Below are 15,073 nucleotides of genomic sequence, written 5' to 3' on the forward strand. Positions count from 1 at the left end.
ACATTAATTAAAAGTTTCTTTTAAAATCCTGTCATAATGCAAATGTGGGTCCTGACTTTGACTTTTTGAGATGATTGTCTCTCTGCAGTGTCATTAAAGTGACAGCAGAGTGCGCCACAGAGCCACACAGCATGTCATTGTTATGTAAAGGAGGTTATAACTTTTTCCCAGACTAAATGAGCTCACTGGTCCTCTTGAGTTTGACAACTCCTGTTTCACATCCATGCCCTAAACTAGGGGACATAAAGGCTTAAGGATACTAAAACTTCTGTCACGTGGGGACATAGCTAACGCAAAGAGTATATGTGTAGGTCATTTTAGTTATAAAATATAACAATTTTAAAAAATGCACAAAATGGGCAATGAGCCAGAGAGTATAAAAAAGTGTAAATATCTTTCGAAATGTGTACAGTAGGAGCTGCATGTTCAAAAGACCCTAAAGAGTTCTCCTTCCACACCCCCCTCCATGAAAAAAGACAACCTCTCCACTCCTGAATAATGTAATTTCTTTCCCACCAGCTCCGGATGCTGCTGCTGTTGTGGACAGGTGTGATTTGAATGGCAAATGACCTCCATGCAACCACAGTAATGAATGTGGCCAAGCAGCAGCAGTAGCGTGGGGTCACTGTGGGTTTGCAGGTCAGGACCAGAGGTTGGATCCTCCTAGCAGATCAAATGCTCTGAGCTGTTTCGTTATAAACCGTATTTCCTACAAGTTTTAGTATGGATTAATCAAACGCTTGACTGATGATTTGATATTTTCATTGACGTTTGACAGATAGATGATGCTAAGACCTCTATGATAAGATCCCAGAAATTCACTGAAGTCACGCATGGAGCAGGATTTTCTTTGTTTACCAAGTACACACTTTTTTAAAGCAACAATCCAAATAATAAATACACAAGCCTGCATAACCAAAACAATATAATACCTACAGTACTAACAAACAACCCTAAGTGCACATTGGGGAGCATATGCAATAGCTAAAATGGTTGTCATAAAGGAAAAGTTTAACATTTTGGGAAAGGTGATACCACGCTCATATCTTTCCTTTAAAAATGAAGCATTTGCCAGCAGCTGGTTAGTTAACTTAGCATAAAGACTGGAAACAGGGGAAAAACAGCTAGCCTCTGTCCATGGGAAATAAAATCTGCTGACCCATAACATTAAAGCTCACTAGTTCACATATCATTGTTATATCTTCAATGTTTAATCAAAAAACTTGGTTTTGTTTCTCCGTTTCCAGTCTTTATGCTAAGCTAAGCTAACCAGCTGCTGGCAAATGCTTCATATTTAGCAAACAGACATGAGAGTGGTATCAATCTTCCCATCTAACTCTCGTCAAAACAGCTAATAAGCATACGTTTTATTTTCCAAAATGTCAAACTACTTCTTTAAGAAGGCACTGCATGGAATTATTATTAGTCCTTTCTGCGTCTAATGTCACTGCAAACATCAAATGAAAACCATGGTATTTTAAATATGTGGTAGAGTGGAACAAATTACTAATGGAACTATTTAGATTTTATTGTTCATCAAGAACCTGTTACATTATGAGACATATTTTTCGCCCCCTTCTGCCCAACCATTTTCAAAGTGAATGTTTGCATTCTCCATTAAAGTAAATGGGAATCATTATCTGAACATTATCAATCTTTTCTTTAGCCATATCCAATGTTTTCAATAATGTCGACAATGTCAATGACCTGCCCCACAGTTTGACTTTCACTCATCTTGTAACACATGCTTGAAGCCAAAAACACATAACAGCCCAAAGTTCAAAATGTCACAGTATCCCAATAACTAAAAAAACAAATAATATAATGTTATAAATAAAAACAGAATGAAATACAAATTAAGCCCGAACTTTAAGAGTATAATAAACATGCACCCAAGACTACACACAGAAACTGACAGTTAAGACTAGGAGAAAAGTCCATCATAACATTTACAATAAGAACATATTTTCAGTTGTCTGACTTGGCTTTGTAATGTCAAGGCACTGTATAGCTTAAATAAGATTGTTCATGGCTGTAAGTGTTCCACAGGATTTGAGTACACTAAAATAATGTTACAAAAACTACATCAAACATAATAAATCTCATTGTACATTGTGAACAATCCCAACAAAAGTGTGAATAGGGTGAGAAGTGTTTGGCCAGGGAAGTACTACCACTGTAAATATGTTACATATGAAACAATGCCCTCCATAACATACTGAAACTACTGTGAGATGTACAATTTAGCTCCACATAATTGCCAGTTATTGCCAGAATATTGTGGAGCAAACATGGCTGCCACTGAAAACCTCACTGACCAACCTACAGTATCTAAAGTGTGACTGGTTGAACAGAGGTTAAAAAAACAGCTAAAAGACTAGTTTTGTTTTCCGCTGTAAAACACACTTAACTGTACAATCTCTAACAGCGGAAATGTAATCAAGTGCAGATTGTTTTTTTAAAAGAAAGGGCAATGTGCTGAAGTTGTGGTCAAACTTATTAAACAGACAAAAAACTTCAATAAAATTGAGTTCAGATGAGCTGAGGAAGAAATACAATCTAACTCTGATTGAATGGGGATACATCTAACAGATATACAAAGGAGTATAACTGTTTAAAAGTCATGAGAGCGGGGGTATACCCAATCAAGACATTTAATGTCAAATAAGGGAGTTTTACTGCAAAACCATTACATGTTAAATTTTGTATGTGATTATAGCATCTTCAAATTAGGATAGCATCATATAGAAAATTAGACAATTAGTGTCTTTTTTGATATTACCACCAGGTAGCGCCAAAGTCAGAAATGTTAAAAAAAAAAAAAAAAAAAAAAAAAAGTGTCCAGCTGTTTTATAAAATTATTTAGTCTTTAAAAAAAACAAAAAATGAAACCATATTATTATTTTTTTTTTTAAAGGTTCACATCTTGAGCTGGAACAAATGGTCTTGGGGGTGAGAGCCACAGACAGGCTGGGCAGATAATAGAAAAACAAACTGTAAAATGATTGTTTTGGTCTTTTTTATGGGATTTGTTTACAATAACAAAAAAAATATAATCATATCACCAGCCTTAGCCTTCACATTTGGATTAGGCAATCTACATTGTTTTGCTTTTAAGTGTAATTTCTTTAGTAAAAAGGTTGTCTTGCAGGTATAATGCATTTAAAAAATACCTTCTTTTTTTACAGGGATGGCTTACTGGGAGACATAATGGAACTGAGCTATCTTTAATATTTAAAGTTAAAAAGTTTGCTCTGAAAAAAGGCCTATTACAGCCTGCCCTTGAGGGTATAAGGATCACATCAAAAGGACTATGGATGGGAAAGAGCATGATATTGATATCCACTGTATATGAATATAAAGGCTGCATCCATGAATGGATTTGGCCACGTCACATGTTTTGTGATGATGTGGTTTGGTGGATGAGGACAAATGCCTGTGAAGGAATCCTGAGGAAGTCCAAAGTGTTCCCGAGAGAGAGGAAGAATGAATGGAAGTGGTTGTTGTGTGTCCAAATGTCCAATTGGATTTCGTTTTAAAAACCCTCAGACTTCAAGTCTCAGAGTTCACCATGGATAAAATGATGTCCACCAAACTATCAAGTCCAGAAAGGTAACCATCCTCTCTGTTGCCCTCTTGCCATGATGCTCGGTGGGTTAGTTCTTCCCCTTCAGGAAGAGGCGTAGTTTTCCCAAAATCGATCATCCAGACTTTGGCCCGTCCCTTACTGTCGTGAACAAATAACAAGGAGCTGCCAATCACCTACAGAGACCCAGCAAGACAATGGGATGAATAAGAAAACAGGAAATAATTACTCAAACAGTTTTCTTTCTTTTTTTACTAAACATTACGTGTTTGTGTCCCTCAAAAACATGATCTCACTTCCTGCTTTGTGACACCAACTTCTCATGTTTACTGGTATGTTTGCATGTATGTTTGTGTGTGTGTGTGTGTGTGTGTGTGTGTGTGTGTGTGTGTGTGTGTGTGTGTGTGTGTGTGTACATGTGAAACTGAATGTGTGGTCAAGGCCTTTGCTGTCCAATTTCCATGACAAGACCTGTTATTTCTGTGTGTGCACTGGTGTGTTCGCTCTAGTGAGTTATTGTCATTAAATTGCACTTACTACTAAATCAATAAATTACAATATGAATATGTGACACAAATACATGTTAACCAGGACTGGAACAAAATATTCTATTCAAAAGATGAGCTACATGCTGTTTAGTAAACAGTCTGCACACAACATGGAAATTCACACATCCTCAACCGAGCCCAGTCCTGCAACATAAAGCATTTCCATTGTACAGTAATGCACAGACATGAACACTCTATTGGGTCAAAAAGTATTTTTCTAAAAGTTTGACTTTACTATGGCTGCAACTAACTTATTATTATTATTTTTTAATGATGATTAATCTGTCAATTATTTTCTCGATTAAGTGATTAGTTGTTTGGTCTATAAAATGTTGTGTCAAATGTCATGATCATTGACGTCCTCAAATGTCTTGTTGTGTCCACCGCTCAAAGATATTCAGTTTACTGTCAAAGAGGAGTGAAGGAACTAGAAAATATTCACATTTAAGAAGCTGGAATCAGAGAAGTTTTACTTTTTTTCATTAAAAAAAAAAGACTCAAATAGACTAATCGATTATCAAAATAGTTGGTGATTAATTTAATTGTTGACAACTTAATCAATTCATCTTTGCAGCTCTAAACTTTACACAGGCATTAGGAAGCCTAAAAATGGGTCTTAGCATGTCTATAATATACATGATATTACATACAAACACATTTTCACATAATTTCTTTGTAAATAATGTTTTATTTTAGCCGGGTTTTTTTTAAGTTTATTAAGTATGTCTTGGAGTTGCACCACATGAACAGCAGTCTGTCTTTACCTCGTGGGTTTTGAAGAACGGGGAAATTTCCAGAGTGTCTCTTACTTCCTTCAGCCTGCTTAGATAACCGTTCTGGAAAAAAAAAAACACAAGCTTTTATTTTTTGTTCGCCCAGTTCTGCCCACTTCTGGTGCAGCCAATTCTGCTGTCTGTACTAGAACTGGGCTGCTGATGGCGTCATAGATGATCTGTTCTCAGCCCAGTCTGCTGCAAAGTAAATATTAAAACATGCTTTTTATGCGTTTAATTAAAACATGAGTGTTGGATTAATTTCAAAATGTAATGCATGTATTTAAGTTAAAAAAACACACACTCTTACAAGCATACACATGTACACAATGCTGTGACATACTAATAGTGTGCATGTGTGTGTGTGTGTGTGTGTGTGTGTGTGTGTGTGAAAATCACATAACTGTTCAGGTAGCAACACTCTGACACACAAACACACACACACACACACACACACACACAGTCAGTAAGTGGGTCATCTGTTGTCCTGCTTCAGGTCTGCTCTGTATTTTCAGATGGTAGACTGAAGAACTGGGGTGGGCATACTTAAAATAAAAACAGACATGCATTTTTGGAAACATTAAAAGCACTGATTTGTAGCAAACTACAAACACACTCACCAGAATGTCCTTATTTCCTTTGACAAAGTCATGGAAGGCCTCAGTGACTTGCTCTCTCGTCTTTGTTTTCTTAAAATCTCTGTTCACTGTCCCGTCCTCCTTCTACAGAGCAGAGGAGAGGAGAGGAGAGGAAACAATAAGGGGAGGAAAGGAAGGAGGGAGCGAAATATATTTTTAGAGATTTAGCCAGGAATTAAAGCAGGAAAGGGTCTTTGACTTGGTGTCACTGATCAGAGACACAGCTACATCTTCAAAAAAAAGTGACAAATGGCCATCCTGGTTTCCCACAGTTGTTTGTTTTGTCTGTCAGTCTAAAGCCTTAAGATATTTAGTTAAAAAAATGACTTCTGAAGTTGATGTTGAAGCAATGCACAGTTCTGTCTCTGGGGTCCTGGAAACAAGCTTTTAGTTATTTTCTTATGAAATGTTGTGGAGTCAAAATATCCGGTCTCACGAAAAAGAACTAATCAAGCAAACTATTACAACATACCTAACAATATAGCAAAGCATATGAACGTTACTCTCCACCTTTGGGGATAGCAAAGTGGAAGCACTAGTAGAGATAGTAGCGGGACAATAGTAGTATTAGTACTGGATTTATAGCATTAGTATCAGTAGCACATGTACAGTAGTAACAATAGTACAGTAGATAGCATCAGAAGCAGTACCAGAAGTCAGACAACAAATGAGTGTTTCTTATTCTGATGGCTGCCAGGCAACTAGATACTATTTGGAGAAAAAACTATTTTTCCCTTTATGGTCCAAGTCTGAGTACAGCTAGGTCTCTCTCTCTCTCTCTCTCTCTCTCTCAACACACCTAATTAATACCACACACTGTTCACATACATAAGAGCTTACACAATTTATTTAATACGCACAGATACACAGACACACAATTACAAAAACAGAGCTTGAACTCCACATGAACTTCATGAACTGCACATCCACACTTTATATTTCTTCACACACACGCACACACATATGTCTGTTTCTGGGGATAACCCTCAGTGTCATGGCAACAGACCACCGGGAGACCATGAATGTCCTTATATAGCCACAACCCTCAAATAAAGACAGCAGAGACAGAGAGATCTGTGTGTGTGTGTGTGTGTGTGTGTGTGTGTGTGTGTGTGTGTGTGTGTGTGTGTGTGTGTGTGTGTGTGTGTGTGTGTGTGTGTGTGTGTGTGTGTGTGTGTGTGTACAACGTCAGTGCCAGATGCCAAGGCATATAGAGCTGCCATGGACAGGCCTCATGTGCGACAAAGGATTTCATGAACAAACATATACTTCAGAGGAAGTTTCTGTTCAAAACAGGACACAAGATCATGCCCTTGAAGGACACACACACACACACACACACACACACACACAAAATACTGGAAGAAAGGAGGGAAGGAAGGTCACACACACCTTTCTCTTTGTGAGACTTACCTTGACTCCCTCTATCCTAAATCCCAGGGTGGCTGTTGAGCTTATGGTCTCTCTCCACTGCATGTATCTGGGTTTGGTCACGGCTTTCTGGAGGTTTTCCTCTGGCGTAGCTGCCTCGGGATCAACCTCAACCATTTTCTGATACATGTCGGGTCTCGGGGAGGGTTTCTTACGAGCCTTAGTCAGCTCTTCCTCAAGGTAGGTCCTGAAGCGTGAGGGAAAAAAAACAGGTGGTGGACGGTGAAGAAGACAGAAAAGAAGAAAGGATGGGTGACAGACATGAGCACAGGGAGGAGGATGAGGAGGTATAGATGAGCAGAGAGTGTGAAAGCAAAGGTGTGAAGAAGATGTCTCTTTCCAAACAGTAATACACAGCTGAGATCTATTACAAGTGCTGAGATCTGGGAACACAGTGACATCGATAAAAACAAAGTCTGGTAAGGCAAGAAATGTGAGCAGTGAGACGATCATACAGGTTATAAAGAAACCAAACTTATTTGGAAGAGGCAACAAAAATCATTACACAAACATCCATCACAGTTTACAGACACGGCTCAACTTTGGACTTGCCGCAGTTTTTGTATGCAATGAGGGATTATTACAGACATTTCAGGTGCTCACAGTTTGGCCTTCAACTCCAAATAAAGGGGGGAATGCTTGGGTTTGTTAGCCTACAGTATTTCATTTTGTTGTAACATTGTCGCCCTATTTCCACATCTCAACAATTATTTTTGCCAGTATAATAGTATAATTATCAATAAAAAATGATGGTCAAAACTATAAGACCCACGTTTAAAATTAAACACCTTTAATTGTCTATCTCCTTGCAGATTAAAGAAACAGAAAAGTGTGTAGTTTGTTGTGTGTCTGTGGGGAATCACAGTAAAGTACATTAAAGGTAATTCATCATTGTTTTCTGAGGTTAAGTGGCACTTTCAAAGGGTGGGGGACTCGAGTCGCACAACTTGACTTGAGTCTGACTCGAGTCGCCAATTTGATGACTCAAGACTTGCTTGACTAACATTGATAAATGACTCGACTTGACTTTGACTTGGTACACAAGACTTGAGGCTTGACTTTGACTTGAGACAGGTGACTTGAAAGGACTTGAGTTTTTATTAATGTATTACCCAGGTCCGTATTCTTTTTTTCAAGGTATTGAAAAGTTACGTTTTGTTTTCGGAACTTCCGACGCACCACCCTGCCAAGTAACCTTCCAGAGCATGGCAGACCATCAGAGACAAACGTAGGAGGCAGCTGTCATGGAAGGGATCATGCCCAAAATAGTGAAATTTGGATTTAAGGAGTTTGTAGTCGATGCTCGTTGTAAGAAAAGAACAGCGGTGTGCAAGGATTGCAACTCCAAAATTACGGACACGAGAACCACAACGTCCAACTTCATTTCAAGCAACACAAACAAATGTACGTGAACGTGTCTTTTAGCTACGGTTAACGACAATTTTTTGTATGACTTGACTTGTGACTTGCTTGACTTATAGCAGGGACTCGACTTGACTTGCTTGATTCTCACCACAGTGACTTGAGACTTAAAGGTTAAGACTTGTGACTTGCACATGTGTGACTTACTCCCACCTCTGGCACTTTGCAAATAAACACTACCCTGCTATGTAAAAATGTATACCATGTCGTGCCATGTGTCTTCTCACCTCACTCCCATCTTACAGTCCATCACACACGGGAAGTCAAACTCAGCCAGCAGATCCTCCATCTGGTTGTATTTCTGGCCGTCCTTCTCTACGTCTCCATGGTAACCAGGGACGTACGGGCGCAGTACGTCCCTCATCAGGAGGGACAAACAGCGCTGCTCACATTCACAGTGTTTCTAAAGGATATCCACAACACGTTATTGTAGTTATATACCCATGGCTACACTATATCAGTATTAACAATATGTGGTACCTCTGTGCAATGACAAAGAAGGTGTGATTGGTGGAAGGGTCTTACTTTTAATATACGGCCGTTTGCTCCCGCCTTGAAGCTTCCTGTAAAGACACACTTTTACTGTGAAGTACGATTTATATCGTGCTGTATTGCCTTGTTGTATATTTTTCTGTTTTTCCGTTGTGTCTTGTTTTATGCTAAGTTATGTGTTGTACTTTGTTTTGTTTTCTGTCTCGGTGACGTGTTATGCCAATTTTTGTTTTGCATGTGTTGTTTTTTGTTTTTTTGTATTTTAAAAAGCCTTTTTTAACATCGAAGGCAGGGGACTACAGATGAAAAATAGCCTTTTGGCTAATTCTGGCTTTTTTAACCCATGGGAAATCATGTGTTTTATTAAATTGCGCTGTCCCCTTCCATAAATAAACTAAACTGAAACTAAACTGAAGCAGCTGCAGAAAGTGTTAAGGTACAGTGATCGGCCCTGACCTCAAAGAACTAGCCTTAAAAAAACAGTATAACAACTTTGGCCAACTGACCGTCAACATGTGTGTTATGAGCCTGAGCAGTGTAATTCTTATGAACCATGTTATTTGTATCTACACACACCTGCATGCCCAGCCAGTTGTATCCAGGGATATTTCTTCTTGAAGGACATGACAAACGGTGACCAGTGGACCATGTTCTTAATCTTCTTCCAAGACTTGTGCTACAAACACACACAAACAGAATGATGTTTCACCAACAATGTGCTTTTGAACCAGGAATTTAACAACCGTATGCTCCACCAGAATCTACTTTAGTGTTACCGTAATGCGGCCTGCCTGACTTGTATTTATGATCAGTGGCCTCAGGTTCACCATGAACATGTTTTAACCAAACAGTTTGTAAAACTGATTTGAGTTGATGTTTTCTGGTTATGCAAACTATTTGGACCCTTTTGAAGACATGGCATACTGTATGATGATGGTATAAGGCAGAGTTTACCAACTCCGTGCAAACTTAAAAAGAAAAATGAATTTAGGTGACTCCACTAAATGCTCAATCGCTCAGATGGCAACGTGCAGTAAAATAACCCAGGAAACAGATTACCAGTAGTTTAAGTTGTGCTCTGAAACTTTTGGCTGATCCAGCGCTTTTTTTTTCGTTTCGTTTAATGGCCATGAGCAAAACAAGTTTTTAAAACATACAGTACATGCATGCACACGCACACGCACACGCACGCACGCACGCACTCACGCACGCACACACACACACACACACACACACACACACACACACTGTGGGGCATCCCTGACCCGGAGGAAGCTATCTTCAGTTTCTCTCTGCCTGGTTCTCCCAGACTCTTTTTTTTCTCTCTCTCTTTCTTACTCTTTTAACTAAACTATGAAGGATCAAGCTGGGGTTTCCCCTGGTAACACACAACCAAACACACACACACGCACACACACACACAAACACCCAAACAAAGTTTCTCCAAGGGCTTTCCTTGTCCCTGGCAAGGATAAATTGAACTGCGGGACTCCTGCCACACACACACAAACACATTGACAAACTAAGACATATGCTGTCTTCAACACACAAACACACATATTTTCATCAACCGTTTTCATCTCAGTGACTACAGACTGATTCAAGTCTAGTTCTCACTTTCTCCAGCTCTCCAGTCCAGTTCTCGGTCTTTGTGATGGAAAGACTTTCCTTCTACAGATACATAAATATCTAACTGTTAAACTCTCTGAAAGAACTCTCTGTTCCCTGTTATGTTTCTGGATAAGTACATGACAAGTTAAAAAAAGAATTGTGTGACATATTGAGATGAGCAAAAACACAAGCCAAAAGTCACTTCTCCTAAATCATCCTGTTCAAATCTATTATTTTCCTGCATGTTGCAACACCTAATTGAAGCTACAGTATATCACACTCTTATTGAATAACATATTCAAACCAAAGCCTGCAGTATTACATCAGATGGAAAAACTCCAGATGTCTTGTTCTGTGGGTTTAAACAATGCTTGGCTGTGCAACATTGTGACAGAGGTAAAAGTGGATGCAGCAGCACTAAAAACTGAGAAAATTCTGAATGTTTTGTGAGTTTCCCCTACAAAATTAAATTAAAATATTATAATTAGGGCTGTCAAAATAACGCATTAATTTCGATTAATTAATCTGAGAAAAAATAATGCGTTAAAAAAAATAACGCAGATTAATCTATTCCATATTGACGTTTGACCCGGAGCCGTTCTAGCCACCATTGGACTGTAAAATGAAGGAGGGAGACGAGAATGTGCTGCCTGGATCATTAATTGGAACATTTACTTGTAAAAATCTTCTTCCTGCCAACCCTGGTTACTGAAATCTGGTGCCACTGATATGTCTGCTCTTCTCTCTGATGCTCTGAAACAGACGATACAGGCAACACAAACACCGCTGCACGGGACGCTAGTTAACACTATACTCAACAGCAGCTAACGTTAGCCTACCGCTAGCTAGTAGCTGGATTAAACACGGTTAAAATGCTGACAGCTAACGCTAAACGGTGTAAAGTTTGACTGTGTTTTACTGTAGAGGATTCAACACCGGTATGTAACAATCTGCAGCTGCCGTCGGAGAAACAACACAGACGGTGCGTTCAATGAAACTGGTAAACTACAGCCTCGTGGTGCATTTGAAGTTATTGTAAATGTCCTTTTCCCATCTGGTGGTTGTTTTTGTCGTTCAACAGCAATTTACTAGTGAAATAAGTTATTGTTATTGTTATACATTATTATTAAATCATTTCATTTTGACCATATGGCCTTAGCAATAAACAAGCCGTTCTTTAATGTCACCGACTGTTGTTTAGTACCCTTTTTTTTTTCTTTTCTTTTTTTACTTTCTTAAAAAGTATCGGTTCAGGCACCGTTAATTATGTATGCGATTCATTTTGATTAATTAATCACAGAGTATGTAATTAATTAGATTACATTTTGATCGATTGACAGCCCTAATTATAATAGATGTAAAAATGTAAAAATAAATGATCACATCTGGTCAGTGATTGCATCTAGTGTAATATAATATTTATGCTAAACTTCCCTATCCTACACAGGTGCAAAATATCTGTTAATGGTGGGATCTCACACACAGAACATTTCCTCTGGTCTCCAAATACAGGGAGAAATAATATTATGTCTACAAATAACCAGAGGAGAGAAGAATAGAGATGAGAGGAGAGGATGGATAAGATAAGAGAGAAGCAGACCATAGAAGGAGAAATATAACCCATGTCACATAATCTGGACCTGATGAAAATTCATCAGCTGATAGCATGACTATCTATGGTTAGATGCGCGCACACACACACACACACACACACACACACACACACACACACACTTTCTTATCCCTCTCCCTCTCTTTCTGTCTAAGGTAGTGAAGAGTCACATGAAGGTTTTTTCTCTCCACCACTGAAAAAACCTCGCCCCCTACAAAAAGTAAAACACACACGCACACACACACACACACACACGTGTGCAGATCACATGGTGGAAACTAACTGCAGTGTAGGTCAGCTGAAATGTGTCTCAGAGATATCATGGCCCTGTGATATTACAATACACATATTACAGTATTACATTATACAATATTATTGGCATTTGCCTTTTGAACGCAAAGTTTGATCGCAAAGCTCCATATTTCTAGAAGTCTACCGAATTGATTTCATGGACACAAATCCTTTGAAATGATTCTGTACCATGCTGTGCTTCAGCTGATATACAACAGAATGCTGTCTTTGTAATTTTAGAACAATAATGAGAGATTAAATATGGTGTCAAGTAAGGTGACGTTGTCCTGGAGGCGAAAGGTAACATCCAGCAGCTTGTACTGGAACTCTCCATGTGTCTATGTGTAGGCATGACTAGAAACACATGCACTGACAGTTTTCTCTGAATAAATAAAGGTTGAAATCGACTCTCTTGTGATTTTTATTTGCCCTCTGATCCGCTGTCATTAGATCCACATTTTCATCAGCAGATTGTCAATCACTGTTTCTGGCTTCTAGTTATAAAACAATAAATACGATACTGATTACATTTTTCAGACCATCAGAAAGGCACGGATAAGTCAAACTGAATGGTATTCCCCTCCTGATTTTTTCCACCATCTTAAGTCAGTTAGCAAGAGTGCAAGAGTATCAGGCTACAGCTTGGTAAGTAGCCAGGGTCTGGACTTTCTCTGTCAACTCAGACTGTCATCCATCTCCCATGTTGCCCACTTACAGCTAGGGTGTGTGTGTTTGTGTGAGAGAGGTGCGGAGGGCAAGAGAGAGACAGAAAAGAGAAAGTCTGGACTAGCTCAAGTTTGAGTAATAACAGACGTCACAGTGTGTAGATTTAGGAGCTAGAGGCATTAAGATGCAATCAGGCGGAGGAGAGAAAAGGAGAAGTTTGGTTTGTGTGTAATGCAAAAAAAAAAAATGACTACAACTATTACCAGGATTATTATAGCTCAATAAAATCTAACTTCAACAATAGAGCTGTCAAACATCCCCAAACAAGAACTAAATCCAAGTATAAGAATCACCCTTTGACAGTAAATGCAAACCTGAAATAAAAGTAACACTGGCTGTATGGCTGACAATACCTGCAGGTGGCTGGTGCGGAGGTGGATGATGGCAATTATAAAGATGGCTCCGACTGACACAACAACACTCCACACTGAAAACAGCCATGCAGACCACATCATGGCCGATGGGCTTTCTGTCAGACAAACTGACAAGACTTCAAATCTGTTCAGCTCTCCTGCAACACACCCAAACTCTCTGCTTTGAAAACTAAGCATGTCAGGCTAGAAGATGCTCCTCTTTCTATGCCCCACAAGATTTACACGTGTGTGTGTGTGTGTGTGTGTGTGTGTGTGTGTGTGTGTGTGAGAGAGAGAGTTTGTACAGGGATAAACAATTGTGCATCATTTGAGTGGCAAAACAGAGGACAAACATAATCTGGATATGCAAATCACACAGGTCACAGCATTTGAAAGACACAGACGGAGATTTACGTGTGTGTGTGTGTGTGTGTGTGTGTGTGTGTGTGTGTGTGTGTGTGTGTGTGTGTGTGTGTGTGTGTGTGTGTGTGTGTGTGAGTGGGTGTGTAAGTGTAAGTGTGAATGCACACTAAGTACTGGGAAAATGTAAAGGCTGCATGGCAAAAAGCAAACTAAGCCTCATACGTTTTTCTACGTATATATGTATGTGAGCATACATGTTGTGTGTATGTCATGTGTATGTGTAAAACCTGTATGTGTTTGTCTCGAATGTGACTCTCCGTGTACGTGTGAGAAACACAAAGATGGTGACAGATGTTACAACACAAGTAAAAACAGACAAAAGGAAACAGCCTGTACAATACAGCCTGTAACATCTGAGTTTAAAAAAAATTTAAAACTAGCTTTAGATTCTTAGCTTATTCAAGAATAATTTCACAGTTGGCAGATGACTATCACCTTTTGTAAGTCTGTGAAAATAACATTTGCATGAATGTGTCTAAACGCGTGAAATGTAGATAACAAACGCTCATGGAAAGTCGAGTTTTTAAATGTGTTAACAGAGATGATTTGTGTAGAAAACGTTTGCAGTTGTAGAAACATTTTAAGAATGTAAATGAGTGTTTTGCACCAATTCATTCAACAGTGAGGTTAGGATACACAAAAGATTTAAGAAAAAATGATGCAATTTAAAAAATAAACGAGTACAGATAAAAGAAAGCAGGAAACCATGTGTGAAAATAAACGATCCAGAATTGTAACCCTGCCTTTACAGCTGAATCCAGCTCACAAATTAGAGCACTACATATTAAATATCCAAGCAGAAATCAAGTGTTGTTATCTAGTTAAAGTCAATCTGTCCAGTCCAATCTTAGGCAAATTGTTCTAAAGGGTAGCTCCCTCTTTGCTGTCATTTTGAGCTTTTTATCCGGATTAAAGTAATCATAATACTGCAGTGTTTTTTTAATTAAGATAATCTTCTACACTTGTTCTCCTTTACATCATTTCAGATGGTTTATGCAAATAATCAATACACAGTATAGCCTTTATTGAGATACTCCTACCTTTACAGAAGACATTTGTTGCTGTTCATTTCCACACAGTATTAAAAACTAACTTTGACAGACTTGAAAATTCCCTTTCCTAGATGATCCATCTAATTTGGTATTCTCAGTGCCTGTGTTTACGTGG

The 15,073-nt window shown here is 38.7% G+C and overlaps 1 protein-coding gene across 3 annotated transcripts in view; it reads right to left on the bottom strand.

Moving 5' to 3' along the window:
- Positions 1-834: 834 nt before the first annotated feature.
- itpkb (inositol-trisphosphate 3-kinase B) overlaps positions 835-15,073 on the bottom strand; it is a 31,926-nt gene continuing 17,687 nt past the window's right edge. For all 3 annotated transcript variants that reach the window (XM_031322439.2, XM_031322440.2, XM_031322438.2), the window contains exons 6-12: positions 9,467-9,566; positions 8,924-8,961; positions 8,626-8,801; positions 6,959-7,163; positions 5,528-5,629; positions 4,899-4,970; positions 835-3,762 (exon numbers count right to left, since the gene is read on the bottom strand). In XM_031322439.2, coding sequence (XP_031178299.1) covers positions 3,553-3,762; positions 4,899-4,970; positions 5,528-5,629; positions 6,959-7,163; positions 8,626-8,801; positions 8,924-8,961; positions 9,467-9,566 — 903 coding nt within the window. In that variant the 3' untranslated portion in view covers positions 835-3,552. The remainder of the gene's footprint in view (positions 3,763-4,898; positions 4,971-5,527; positions 5,630-6,958; positions 7,164-8,625; positions 8,802-8,923; positions 8,962-9,466; positions 9,567-15,073) is intronic.

Source organism: Sander lucioperca, chromosome 19 (assembly GCF_008315115.2).
Source record: "Sander lucioperca isolate FBNREF2018 chromosome 19, SLUC_FBN_1.2, whole genome shotgun sequence".
In the NCBI taxonomy this organism is placed as follows: Eukaryota; Metazoa; Chordata; class Actinopteri; order Perciformes; family Percidae; genus Sander; species Sander lucioperca.